Source organism: Dreissena polymorpha, chromosome 4, assembly GCF_020536995.1.
Source record: "Dreissena polymorpha isolate Duluth1 chromosome 4, UMN_Dpol_1.0, whole genome shotgun sequence".
In the NCBI taxonomy this organism is placed as follows: domain Eukaryota; kingdom Metazoa; phylum Mollusca; class Bivalvia; order Myida; family Dreissenidae; genus Dreissena; species Dreissena polymorpha.
This window is the reverse complement of record NC_068358.1, coordinates 46,477,910-46,492,346: the sequence shown is the minus strand read 5'-3', so window position 1 is coordinate 46,492,346 and position 14,437 is coordinate 46,477,910. Positions and strand designations below refer to the sequence as shown.

Genomic DNA, 14,437 nt, shown 5'->3' with positions numbered 1-14,437 from the left:
GCCCCATTTTTTATTTGAATTAATCGTTGCAAATATGTTGGTCGAAACACAGGCAGCAGTATCATAAATTTGCCCCCACCCGCCCCCCCTCCACCGGGACCCTATCCCCAGAGCTTACCCCAGGGGTTCCAGATTGTTAAATGTACACCTATTGTGTATGGTTTGACTTTTCAACAACGAATATTGACAAAAATACACAGTATGAAAAATAACCCTCGTATATGTATTATATATACACAAGGTATGAAACGTACTATATGCCTATTGCTGAAAGATTGTGGAACACTGGACGTGACCTCTTTCACCGAAAACACACATGTTCCCATGCAGTTGCCGACAAAATGCAACTGGATTCGTTAAAAGACAGTTAATGCAACGTGATTACACAACTAACCGATCTCCTTCTAGGCTAATAACTTTAATATTCAATTAAATTTGACTTTCTCGCTATATGTCACTCGGTGTTTCATCTACACATGTACACCATTTTAATTTTATAACGCGTCATCTGGTTGGTTGTTCTCATTGTGTTGGCCAATGATATGGCGTTTTAGAATCGAGCAATCGATCGACAAAATATGACAGCAAAACACAGACATGTAGCGAGAAAATCGAATTTAATTGAATATTAAAGTTATGAGCAGAGTAGGAGATCGGTTAGAAGTGTAATCTCGTTGCTTTTACTGTCTTTAACGAATCTAGTTGCATTTTGTCGGCAACTGCATGGGAACATGTGTGTTTTCGATGAAAAAGGTCACGTCCAGTGTTCCACAATCTTTCAGCAATAGGCATATAGTGCGTTTCATACCTTGTGTATATATAATACATATCCGAGGGTTAATTTTTCATACTGTGTATTTTTGTCAATTTTCGTTGTTGAAAAGTCAAACCATACACAATAGGTGTACATTTAACAATCTGGAACCCCTGGGGTAAGATTGAGAGGGGGGGGGGGGGGGTAGGGTCCGGGGGGGGGGGGGGGGGCAAATTTATGATACTGCTGCCTGTGGGTCGAAACTCTTTAAAACTATGGAATATTGTTTATTACAGTAATATACTATCTTTATTGAGGATTAATGCATTTGAAAAAAGATTCTCATTGTCTTTTGCTTCAGGTACATCGTCGTCGAAATGAGAAGAATAGATACAAGAATATGAGACGGCTTTGAAAATAAAACGAACTATAAAATAATTTATATTACATTTATTTGGATAATTTTAAAGTTATAACAATAAGGAATACATATGTCTTAACAACACAATACATTAATTTAACCTTATAACATACTACATAATTTACTGCACACAAGTTGTTTATTTTATTAATAATGCAATTACATCATCATAATAATCATCATATAAATTAAATATTAATCATCATCATTCATCATAAGAGTCACAATCATCAGCATAATAATAATGATCATCAAAATTATCATCATCATAATAATCAGCATAAGAAACATCAGCATTTAAATCGTCATCATTATAATTATCAGCATAAATACACCATAGTCTGCAGCAGCATAATAATCTTCGGCATCAAAAGAATCACTCTAATAATAATCATCATCATCATTATAATTGTCTGTGTCCACCTGTTGTTATTATAATGAGAATATGCATGTTATAACCATTATTTTTTGTATATTAGAAATAAATACAATGTTTGTATATTATACGTATATTGGAAATCATCTCATAAATTTACTTCAAAGTCAAGTGATGATGGATCTGTTCACCGATGCGTTGCTCGGGCACGGTTGAGGATCCTCGTCAATGTCTGCGCCTTGGGCAGGTTAAAATCTGTGGCCTCGAAAACTTTCATATGGTCATCAACCAATCTACGGGAGGCCGCGAACACATCAACCACGGCCTCTGTCTTCAACTTAACATGATAACAACATACATATATTCTCTACTTTCTCAAAACATCGTACATTTTATATATACAACTAAACAAGATATGATTAACTAACTTTTTACATCAATAATTTATATTACTTTTCATTTTCTCTATTTTATCAAAACTTCGTACATATATAAACACGCCATTCTAACTTACATTTCGTTTCAATTCCACTTTCTTCCGCATCAAAGGGTCAGCAGCGTGAGTGTGCGTCCCTTTCGCTTGAAATATGTCACCCTCTTGCGTGACCGACGTGGTACACATGAACGCTTTCCGTCGCACGCTGCATCGCCACACAGCTTGCTTCTTTGTCTGTTTCTGTAAACGGAAAAATATAACGGTAACTGATATACAAATACTTAATTCATTACGTAAAATAGTTTTTAAAAAAATAGAAAAACTTTTCGCACATGCATTAAACCCCATTTTTACAGAGCGCGACTAAAATGTATAGATATAGTAGTTTTGCATTTTAAAGCAGTTTATTTAAAGTCACTATTTACGCATACACAGATACACAAATAATGTAGTTTTTAACATTGTTAAAATTTAATAATACGTATGGGTGTTTACGGCTTATGTAAAAACTTAATTACCTTAAACGTGAATGAATATCCATCGGAGGATACTAGCTTTGGTTTGCCTCTTTTGGTTCCTGCGTCTACAACGGTGTATTCTATGGTTTCGGGCTGAGTTAGTACACTGTCGGATACAGCTGGCTCTTGAAGATTTCTGAAACGAACAGTTTAACATGGGCATAGCATTTATACTGTTAAGCATTTACCGTTTAATATTATAATTATGTTAAGCATTTAACGTAAAACAGTATTCTAATGTTAAGCATTTAACATATAACAGTAGTATCCACTGTTAAATAGAATAACTATTTTATATTGATTGCTAATAAGTTACACGATTATAACATTTTTAAGTTTACATACCGTTCGTCGATCACAACGGGCGGTTGCACTTCGGCTCTTGTCAAATCAAAAGGCTCGAACTCAGACGTTCGGGTGAGCGCTATGTCTTCTGACGCGGACACGTAGGACAATCCAAAATCGTGCGAAATGTCGAGAACCGTGGAAGCAAAGCAGGATCCTCGGATGCCTGAGCATACAACGAATAAACAACTTAAATGTATTAATGTCAAAAATAATGTCACTGTTTTTTATTACTTTACTTACGATTTACGATTAACACAAAGAAAAATCATTTAGCACAGCATTATAAAGAGCTAGTCCGTTTAAAAGATGATTTCAAAATGATTAATAATACCAATGAAAACTATCTTTAAACTTGTTTATGCTTGTGAAACTGTAAAAACCTGAATATACTTCATATTTATAACAATAATATCGGAGAAGTAACTAGTACCTCAAGCAAAGTCGACTGCGCGACATTTTCTAAGTTTAGGCTGATGTCAGGCGTTGTAGGGCGGTTGCGGCAGTCATTGCAGATGAAGGTAAGAACAATATCCCCCCTCTTTGCACTAAAATATTCTGTCGCGGATATGCCTACAAAGTGTTTGCAAAATTCGTCATAAATGTACAACATAACCTAATTGATTAATTACTAACTGGACGATGTTCACACATCATTAATGCATTAAACAGATGTTGTTTTCTTTAATTACTCCGACCCCGTCAATCATTATCGAATGAAGCCATTGTCTAGCACACTCGCACCTATACCCGGTTTTATGATCTTTATCAGGTTGTTAAATACATGTGTGGTGTGTATTCGGGTTGACAGGTAACAAAAAATGTAGATTTAAGTTGATAAATCAGTAAACTTTGAACTGACAATAAAATAAATTTAAAAAAATGCAAATTATAACCATGACAATAAAATAAATTTAAAATTTTGCGAATTAGACCCATGTTCAGTCTAACTTAGGAAAATAATTTATTTGTCGATAATCTTAGCTAGTCAGTTGGCATTGACACTTACCTGTATTGCATCATCATCTTAATGTTAACAAATTGTAATAAGGCAATTAGATTAATTCACGTTTGCATTAAATGTCTCAGTTCTCATTTGAAAGCATTTTTACAATGTATCGCGAGATAATTTTAACTTTTATTGTTAGTATTCGAATAAACACTTACCTGTATTGCAGGTGCGATGCTGCCATTTGTCGCAAACGTCACATGTGATGCCATGCTGCAGCGAGCGAACGGCATTCTTACACACTAAACACTTGTCCTCCTCCATCACAAATTCACAATCACAAACACTAACACTTACAAATTTATTTACGATTAACACAAGTAACATCCAATATCATACCAAATTTCACAGCACAATTATAAAACTAGTAACCAAAGTATAAAAAAGACAGCAAAATGACTTATGATACCAATTAACACAATAATAGCACTTTTATACGATTTTGCAATAATTTCGTTAAGAATTGCTTAATAACCGACAAAACAACAACAATGGAACATACCAAACAAATACTCATCATTTACACCTTTTATCAAACGCAATATTTAACAAACAAACCGACAATCGATGCAATTAAAAGCCGGCACAATTTAACAATTAAAACAATTACATACATTGGTAACAGTTTGTAAAACAATAATGGTTTTCAATTAATTTCATTTTATCATAAATAATCAAAAGCAATACAAAGGAACAAACCGACAACACAATATACATCATTTTGAACACCTTTAGTCAATCATACACCCTAGTTAATAGGTGTAATAATATATGGCGCCGAATGAGCCTGGTCGATTTGGGGCCGAATAAGCTTGGGGCCGAAAAAGCCTGAAATTTCGGACTGGGCCGAAAGAGCTTGGGGCCGAAAAAGCCTGCTACCTGTTACATGTATATGATGAACAAATCGATAACTGTTTAACAACAACAATGTGCGGGGCACATCAATAGCATTTTAAAGCGCAGACTAGTTTTTGCTTTCCATTGCAGTAGAAATAATCCATTTAAACATTCAAAGATAAAATATATTGACCAAAATCACTAAGGCACTTACAGCATAGCATAAGTTTAAGCACAACTACCTAGAAAATAATGCATAATTTTAATACGTCTCAAAATTGTTCATGAAATTCATTTACCTGAATAAACAAGACTAATTTAGTTTAAACTTATTTATTTTCGCTCAATTGCATCGAAAGCCTCAGGCTTATTTGAAACGCTCCCGAGTCCGTTTCCTGGGCCTAGAACCAGTACTTGACGTCTTTGTGGAGATCAAAAGAACGTTCCCACAGTGGGCATCCAACCCTTGACCTCAAGGTCGGTAGGCGGACACCATATCCATTACGCCACGGCGACCTTATTAAAGACTTATTTGAGACAGGATGATTTGACACTAATTTACAAATAATATAAATATTTCACAAAATAATATAAATATTTAACATAAAATGTAACAACATCACCAACAAAACAATCTGTTTCTTAAATTTAAACTTCATATAAAATGTATTCATACAAGATGTCAATGAAACACATGTGATTATTTCTCATAGCTTTCAGTCCCTGTATGTGTAAATATAAAACATAAATGTGAAGTATTCGACAAACATAGGACATATGAAACATATTTTAAGATTGTGTACAGTCAAAATGTATTTAAGTACCATGATGTGTACTCGTTCGATTACATATTATTACACAGTCAGCACATGTGTGCTTTGGGAAGTCAAAACTGTTGCCCACGGTCATACTTCATACATAATATTGCAAGAGAATAGGTATAAGAGTCAAAATAAACATCACATTAAGACTTGGATATTTGAGCTATGAAACAAAAATATATACAGTAAGCTTACTTGTATACTGTTAAGTTATTTGAACAATACTCGAAGATATCAGTTCATACTGTACAAACAATATAACATGTATAAGTCTCTTATCAAATCATATACAAACACACCTAAAAGCTGTATGTCATTTTTTGAGACATGACAACGAAAATTTTACTTCTAGTTTTTCCATTTTAACGAGTCAAATGATCTTGAAAATTTCATTTTAAAAAATCTGGAAATAAGAATCCAGCAACACAGATCTAATAACATATAACAAACAAACTTGAAACAATTTAAAAGGAAACACCAACTAAAAATCTGAAACTTGATTAAAGGCTGTTGCTATAACCCCTTGAGCATTATCCAACAGGAACTAGGACGGATGATTTTCCAACCTGAAAAAAAAGCAAAAAAAACACTGAACTTTTAAAAGTATTACAAATAATCAATATTGGATTAAAATGGCAAATCTTATTCAAGACTGGTTAAATGGTTAAGACTGGTTATCACAAGAATGTTTGTATTGAATCGTAGGAAACAAGATGACTGCTGCAATAGTACTACTATCAGAGAAAACTGAGCTCTAAATAGAACTAAAACAAGCAAGTTTACCAGCACCGTGTCTGCATGCTGTAGATTCTTTTAATTTCGTTCACAATGAAATTTCATGGATTTTTAAAGTCAGGCATATTCGTTGGATCTGTAGTTTGTTGATTTTTACAATGTCTGTACAAAACATTGGACGTTAACATTGAGTATTTGAGCTGACCCACATAAATCCACAAAAAATAGAATATGATGAATACAATTGGTTTTACAGTATGTTACATCTGCAAACTATTTTTATTTATGGCACAATTGTTTTCAATATATTGGTCTAGATGTTCAAAAAGAAAGTGTTACTCAATGCATATTTAATATTTACCATGATCCAATGTAGGTAACAATATCATGGAAATAAATCCGCTTCATAAACTCTTTTTCCCAGCACCTTAACACGACACTATCAAAAATTTCCTTTGGACACAATATTGGGCATGGAAATCTATCTCCTTTTTTGATTTTCTGCCAGTAGATCTCAGCTTCATCTTTGTTCCCAACTGCCAAGTCATCAAAACAAGGCTGCTTTCCATCACGGAATACTTCGCAGCACACAACACCGTAACTCCAATTGTCTGTGAACTTTGAATACTTGCATTGCAAGACCTCTGGGGCTGACCTAAAAAGGGTGAGGATTAAATTTACTATTATCATACTGTTTCATGTATAGCCAGGATTACCACATAGTCCCACCACTTAAGATTTTACCAATATTTCATTACACACTTTAAAATTTGTTACATGTTTGACAGTTTGTATGTATCATTTTTTTTACAAAATTGTATTGACTGTGATGAATGGATAACATCATTGACGTGCCAGATAAAAAAAACACACAGATAATAAAAGGTCCAAAAAAAGGATTACTCCAAAAAATTAAACAAATTAATTAAGAGTTATGATATGAAATATTTACATTAACTCTGTTATTAAAAACTGCATTTACCAAATGATTTAATGAGTTTGATTTAATAAAAATTCATCAAAATAGCCTTTTTCATAATTAGTGTAACACATTACCAAAAAATCTTCGTCTTGAGGTTCGAGCGCCTGTACATGTATGTGAAGTCTTCAACATCAGTGTCCAGCTCCTTGGCCCAACCAAAGTCAGATATGAGTGTAGTAAGGTCAGCTTTTACTAGAATGTTTTCTGATGTCAGACCACAGTGTATGATGTTGTTCTCAAAGAGGAACTGCATTCCCTGAAAATTTTGTAAATGAAGAGTTTAAGTATTTGTCACAATTAAAAGTACATACTAATCAAAAACTTATCTCAATCCCAAGACATATGTTTTCTATTTAGAATTAACAAAATAATAGTTCCACCTGAATCTGTAACAATCACAATAATCAAGAGATGAACATAAAGCTTGCTAGGTAAAATAAAAATCATGGTCTCATGTTGAACTTATTATGGCGATCATGTCAGATCCTATAAGATTCGAGGTAACTCAACTAATCTTTTAGAAGGGAGTATTTTTAAACCAAAAATTCTATTAAATCGGAAAGTGTTGCCCTTGTTTAGCCTGTGCGGACTGCACAGGCTAATCTCTGACAACACTTTAGCATACGCTTTGAGCCCAATTTTCCCAGACTGAGGATCATATAGTCAGCAGGCACTTGTCTATTATACTTACATGGGCAGCATCCTTGAGAAGTTTGAGCTTCTGATGTACCGTCACTGGCACTGGCTGATTCTGCAAGTACTTCACCTGGGATTGATTCTCGGCATATTCCATCACATATGCATAGCATATAGTTGTGTCTGTAACATATAATATGTTAATATGAACATAATATGTACCAAGGTTTTTTAATGAGCACTGAAGCACATTGATCCTCGAAGTAATAACCTTCAAGCCATTGAAGGTACCAATAAACGTCATGTTTTAACCATGTGCATTTAATCCCAATTGTTTGGTTTTTAACTTGCTCATGCTTGTTTTAAATTTTCAGGGAAATACAATCTAAACTATTTACCAAACAAGAAGACCAAGATGGCCATAGAATGCTCCACTGTTTGATGGGTAAGTTTCAGACATAGGGGCATGAATTGAACAATCTGTAAATGACCACATTATGATGTCGCAAAGCAAAAATAAAAGTTATATGCTGTGTTGTTTCATAAACGTATTTTAATTATAGTGCTATGACATTAAATATCTATAAAACATTTCACCCATACATCTCAAGGAAAGGCCAGTTTGCCCCTAGGGGTATTATTTCAACAAATTCAGTAGAAGATTACTGTCCAATGCTACTAACCAAATATAACACTTCTTGTCCATTTGTTTCTGATAGAAGACCTTTAATATTATTTAACTATAAAAGTCTAAATAAATCATGTGACCTCTAGGCCCTGGTCATTTTTAACTCCAGGGGTATGATTTCAACTAAATTTTAGAAGATTAAATATGATATTACACAGCAAATATCAACCCTTTGACCATTGAGGTTTCACAGGACAAGTTAAATACTTAATGAATCTGTTAAAATCATGTGACCACTGGGCATGGCGATTTTTTTTTACTGATTTTGATGACATGATTTATCTGATGCTACATGTCAAATACCAAAGCTTTGGGACTTAAGGTTCCAGACGATTGTTCGAGTTATTTACTATATAGTTCAATATAAATCATGTCCACTGTGGTGTGGCCAGTTTTGACCACATTGACATAATTTGATATAACTTAGTAGATTACCATTATATTTTGTTACTCATCATATACTAAATTCCCCACCACAGGAGTTTATGTTATTTATTATTTAAGTCCATCAGCCATATAAAACATGGGATGCCGGTTGCATGGCCAGCTTTGACACATGGGGCTTTATTGTAACAAATTAGTAGAAGCCTAAATGCTATGTTAGAAACAAAATATTGAAATCTTATCATTTCTGAGAAATTTGACAAATTATTCACTATATAAATCACGTAAGATCTCACCAGAGAGGTGGTCAATTTTGTCTGCAGGGGCATGATTTGAAAGAATTAAGTATAAGACCCCTATATAATATATATTGAACCCATCTCTTTAAAATGAAATGTTCATGAACAACTGACCACTCATGACAGGCAAAATGTGATTCCAAAAGCTCAACCTGAGCATTTTTTAAAAATGTGATTCCAAAAGCTCAACCTGAGCATTTTTTTTAAAGATGCTATAAAGAATACAATCAAACAAAAAACAGCATCCAAATAAAACTAGTTGAACTTTTGACCTTAAATTTGTCCCTGCACCTTTTCAATTTAGCCGTATGAAAATTGGAAAAAGCTTAGCTTGGTCACTCTGCTACCAGAAAGCATTCCTATTTGTTTTTTAATTACCTTTTAAGTCGTACAAGCCAATGAATTCTACAATATTTGGATGATGTTGTTTACACTTGAGCTTGTGCAGTAGTTCAAACTCTCGCTGGAATCTGGGGTATTCACTGGCATTTCGGCACTTTTTTACAGCTACATCTCTGTGTTCAAACCTTCCCATGAAGATATCTCCAAATGCACCCTGCAATTAAAAAACAATCGTTCTGGTTAGTGTTTTCTTTCTCCAATTTTTAAAGGCCTTGTTTAACCCTTTCCCCCATAAGAAGCAAAGTGAAAATGGCTTTTGCAACCAGCATAAAACCAGAACAGCCTGAGAGTTACTCGCAGTCGGTTCAGGTTGTATGCTCTGTACTGCTCATTATAGCTAAGGGGTGAATATGAAGCCTTTAAAACTTGAATTTAGTAAGAAAGGTCTTTAATAAAATGTAACTTTCTAAAGGACTGCACATGCATCACAATACGTACATATCTAAGTGGTAAAGGGTTAAATAAACCTATCATATCCCCCCATCCTGAGTATTGTATCCCTGTGTACTGACATCCTGCTGTGATCAAAGAGCAGCCATCCTTATCATCGCTGATAATACATAGAGGATGAGAAAAAGTGCAGAAAACCCTTGGAAATTCAGCTGAGGAGATTATTATGCGAGTTTTGGATAACGATCACATTTATCATTCGAGGCTTAGAACCATTGTAGTGAGAGGCTTGCCGAGAGATTTTATCCTATTACCAGATGAAAATCGATAGTATAACAACGATCGTATAAAGTTGAGCTCAATACTATTGCTATTTTAAGATAAGATTTGGGTTTTTCCAAAAATTGAAGAATCTGTTTTTGTCAACTACGGAAAAAAATTCGTCCAAAAATGCGATATTTGATTTATTAATGGATCAGGAGAGGAAATAATAGGATACATAGAGTATTTAGCAAGCCTAGCGCTACCATGGTTCTAAGTCTCGCATGATAAACTTGATCTTTATCCAAAACCCACATACTATTTTCTATATAGTTACAGATGTTAATTAAACAAACACAATCAAATGCATTATTCAAGTATAAGTAATTGAATCCCTCAAAACTCAAAAAATCCAAGCTGAGATTGTCACTAACTTATTTACATCAGGTACTCATTCTTATTGTAATATGATGACTAACAACCCCCTTTTCAAAATATTTGGTAAAACTTAAACCGTAAAAACGTTTAGAGCTAACCTTGCCAATAATACTGTCCCAAAAGATCTGCAAAGATGTCTCGCTGAGGACAAGACTGTATTTGTTTGTGTTGGTCATGTTATCACTGGTTGACGGGTCAAGGGTGACTGCTGTCACAGACGCTTTGGACTGGCCATGCAGCCTCTCAACTGCTGTCCCAACTCCCTGGTCCCCTACTAATTTATTTCAAATCATGCATGCCCAATGAGTCAAAACTGGCCTTGCCACAGTGGAAATAATTAATATTTAATAATATAGTACAACTCTTCTTGAACCTGAAGTCCCAAAGCTTTGATATTTGACAAGTTATATCAGATAAACGTAATGAACACAAATGGTTAAAATCGTGGCATAAATATCATTTAAAATTGACCACGCCCGCACAGTGGTCACATGATTTAAAAAGACTCATAAAGTATAATACTTGTCCTCTGAAACCTCAATGATCAATATTTGCTGTGTAACATAATAGTTTATCTTCTTAAATTTAGTTGAAATCATACCTTGTTTTGTAAATAGTTTAGATTTCCTTGGGTCAGAAATGTACAAACAAAAAAAATGGGATAAAATACTCAACGTTAAAACAAGTTTATTGGTACCTTCTTTCCCATATAGGTTATTAATTAGATGATCAATGTGCTTTAGTGCTCATAAACAACAGTGTTACATATCAGAAGTTTTTCCAAGAAATTTAGAAATAAGGAGAAAATAAAAATAACAAAAATTATGATATATGAAAATGCAAATTTAACCCAAAACAGGTTAAGAGAGACAAGCATGATTTAATAAATCACATAACAAACTTCTTTGTTTTTGTTATTGACGAACAGTTCACATATCACAGGTTTTGACCCTGTTCATGTGTAAATGATGCCCAATGGGTCGAAACAGTATCCACACATTTTAAAGACTAAGATAAACCCTATAATACCATGGTCAGTAAGAGCAGAAATGTCCGGTACATTCCTCGTTTCATGTCCACTGCTGTTAGACTCCCTATGTTCAAAAATGACTCCCGAGTAGTTTAGGCTGCTGTATGTGTGGTAATTAGAACCTGCAGTGTAAAATGTCATCGAGTATATGGAATTAAGCAAATCTGTTTTTCGGTGTAGCTGTTTAACCCAGCGTTTCACCTTAGCTGAATTTTGCAAGTGTCCAGTGAATTTGAATATAAAATTTCCCGCTAGAAGACCAGAAACTTTTCAAACATAAACAGTGCAATCTTCAAACAGTTATCACATTTACGTAAATAGGTAATCCAATTGACTATCTTTTTGTTTGAAGTATAGGATATGAAAAGAAATACTAAAGTTTGTTTTGCAACTATCTTCACTGTGTGTTCAGCATGAAACAATTTTATCTCTAATGAAAAGGCTCGAGAGATAGAACAATATTTAACACCAAACTTTATATTTAGAAGATTTCAGCGCCAGCGCAATTTTGATTAAATGTTGTGTTCTCATATTTAGTAATTACTACCGTATTGCATTCTGTGCACTAGTATATTTTAGATCTTATAAGTATTGTTGTTCCCATTGATATTTGTTTTGACAAAAATATTTTTTTAAGTTGAATTCGATCTATAAACATGTAAAAGTATAAAGCTTTACACAAGCTGTCGTTCCAGCAGAGGAAACGTTACCTCACTTTAATGCATTGCATTCCATCCGGTAAGGTATCAAGGTCATTTTGCAGCCAGTTAAAGAATCGTTATATAAACGCTATTGCGTTATCTAGGTAAACTTGAATTTTATTTTGAGAGAAAGATCTTAAATGAAGATTTTCCGCGATATTATAATGGTATGTAAATTATTGATTCTTATTGTGCTTTCAACAATTTCATGATAAGTAGTTTGATTATTTAAAAAGAATTATTCCCCCATATTGACCAATTTATTAAGCATGAGCGTGATTATTCACGATACTATTAACAATCGAATCAAATAACAATATCCGACAAATCAATAAAACAGGTATGTTCGAAGAATGCGCGTATGAATATTTCAAATATTTACGGATGATTCGTGTGTGGTCCGTTGACTAATATGCTTGTATTTCATTTCCATTCTTCTTGTGTATTTCTTTTTTGTATCTATAGATCAATAATATCTACAAAAGCGAAATAGGTCAAGAAATCTGGCGCAACACCCCAACTTTCAAAGATTAATTCAGTGCTTTGGCAATGTGGGCAAAACATCAATTCACTATTCATTCAGTTCAGTTCTCTTGTTCATAGCATTATTATAGAACTTGGTCTAAGTAACTTTTTACCTTGCTGGAAATTATCAATTACATTAATTATTGTGCCTCACACAGACCTTAGTTCATTGTAGAGTGTTCCTACAGTATAACCATCCCCCCCATGAGATACCATGTGAAAATGGCAATATGCAAACAGCATTAAACCAAAACAGCCTGCGAGTAATTCGCAGCCTGTTCAGGCAGGTTGCATACTGTTTGCTGCTCATCAGTATCTTAGAACTGGATATGAAGCCTTTCAAACTCGAATCTAGTAAGAAAGGTCTTCAATTTAACAATATTTTTAAGGTATTACGAAGTAAGTACCTTGGGGTAGATGGTTAACAATACCTTACATCCAAGTTAAGAAAGCCAGAACTCGTGTCTCAATTCCAGCTAACCATAGCTCTGACAGATTTCAATAAAGCTTTTCAGCAGCATGGTAGGGTTTGGTCTGTCCTCACTATCTATCGTCCAGCAAGGAAGAATGGCTTGGTAAAACTTTTCCTTCATAAGCAAAGCCGGACTTGGATCATTAGGCGCTGGCTTCAAATATTTGGGGCAACTCAAACCTTGATTGTCTTGAAAAAACTGCACCACCTGCAAGATGTCTTTTTTATTAATTTGGGTATATAACTGAGGAAATAGTAAAATATTTTGAAAGTTAATATTTTAGATTAATTTGGGTATATAAAAAGGAAATGGTAAACTTTTGTGAAATTTTAAAGTTTTAGTGCAAGTGGGTATATAACATAGAAAATAAACAATCGTCTTGAAATGTCAATGCATATACAATTTTATAATACTGATGACACAACAACATGGTTTCGAAATATAAATATGAAATTTGAAAAGAAAATTAAATGAAACCTTTGCATATAAGATATAGAGGATATTTGTTGGATTCGGTTGATTATCGATTTTAATTCACTCGTGATCATAGAAAATAATTTTTTCGCGCCACGAGTGAAAATACATATTAACTTTGATCACGAGTGAATTAAAATCGATATTCTACCGAATCCAACAAATTTTATTTTTATTTTATGCTTTTTTTCACAGTTTATATACATTTTTAAAGAGTCTAACGAAACAATTTCGCTGTGATAATGACGTAATTTTTGAAACAGTGATATTATCAGTTTTAATTCACTGATATTTCTCTATAACCACCGGAAAGCATAAAATAAAATGCTATTGTTTTCATTTAATATGAATATCTATGTCAACTATTTAAAACAATTGAAGTATTTTGTTCAAACATAAATGAATGAGGCCAAGTCCTGCTTTAAAGTACTAATCTCTGACAAACTATGCTAATGTTAATAATTATGTGTAGGCAGGCTCAATGACTTTTCAGGGATGGCAG

The 14,437-nt window shown here is 33.7% G+C and overlaps 1 protein-coding gene across 1 annotated transcript in view; it reads right to left on the bottom strand.

Moving 5' to 3' along the window:
- Window positions 1–4,372: 4,372 nt before the first annotated feature.
- The window catches only part of LOC127879465 (tyrosine-protein kinase JAK1-like), a 30,829-nt gene continuing 20,764 nt past the window's right edge, over window positions 4,373–14,437 (bottom strand). The window contains exons 13-20 of the mRNA XM_052426316.1: window positions 13,470–13,668; window positions 11,762–11,884; window positions 10,831–11,006; window positions 9,620–9,797; window positions 7,926–8,053; window positions 7,309–7,490; window positions 6,614–6,907; window positions 4,373–6,083 (exon numbers count right to left, since the gene is read on the bottom strand). Of these exons, the coding sequence (XP_052282276.1) occupies window positions 6,062–6,083; window positions 6,614–6,907; window positions 7,309–7,490; window positions 7,926–8,053; window positions 9,620–9,797; window positions 10,831–11,006; window positions 11,762–11,884; window positions 13,470–13,668 (1,302 nt within the window). The 3' untranslated portion in view covers window positions 4,373–6,061. The remainder of the gene's footprint in view (window positions 6,084–6,613; window positions 6,908–7,308; window positions 7,491–7,925; window positions 8,054–9,619; window positions 9,798–10,830; window positions 11,007–11,761; window positions 11,885–13,469; window positions 13,669–14,437) is intronic.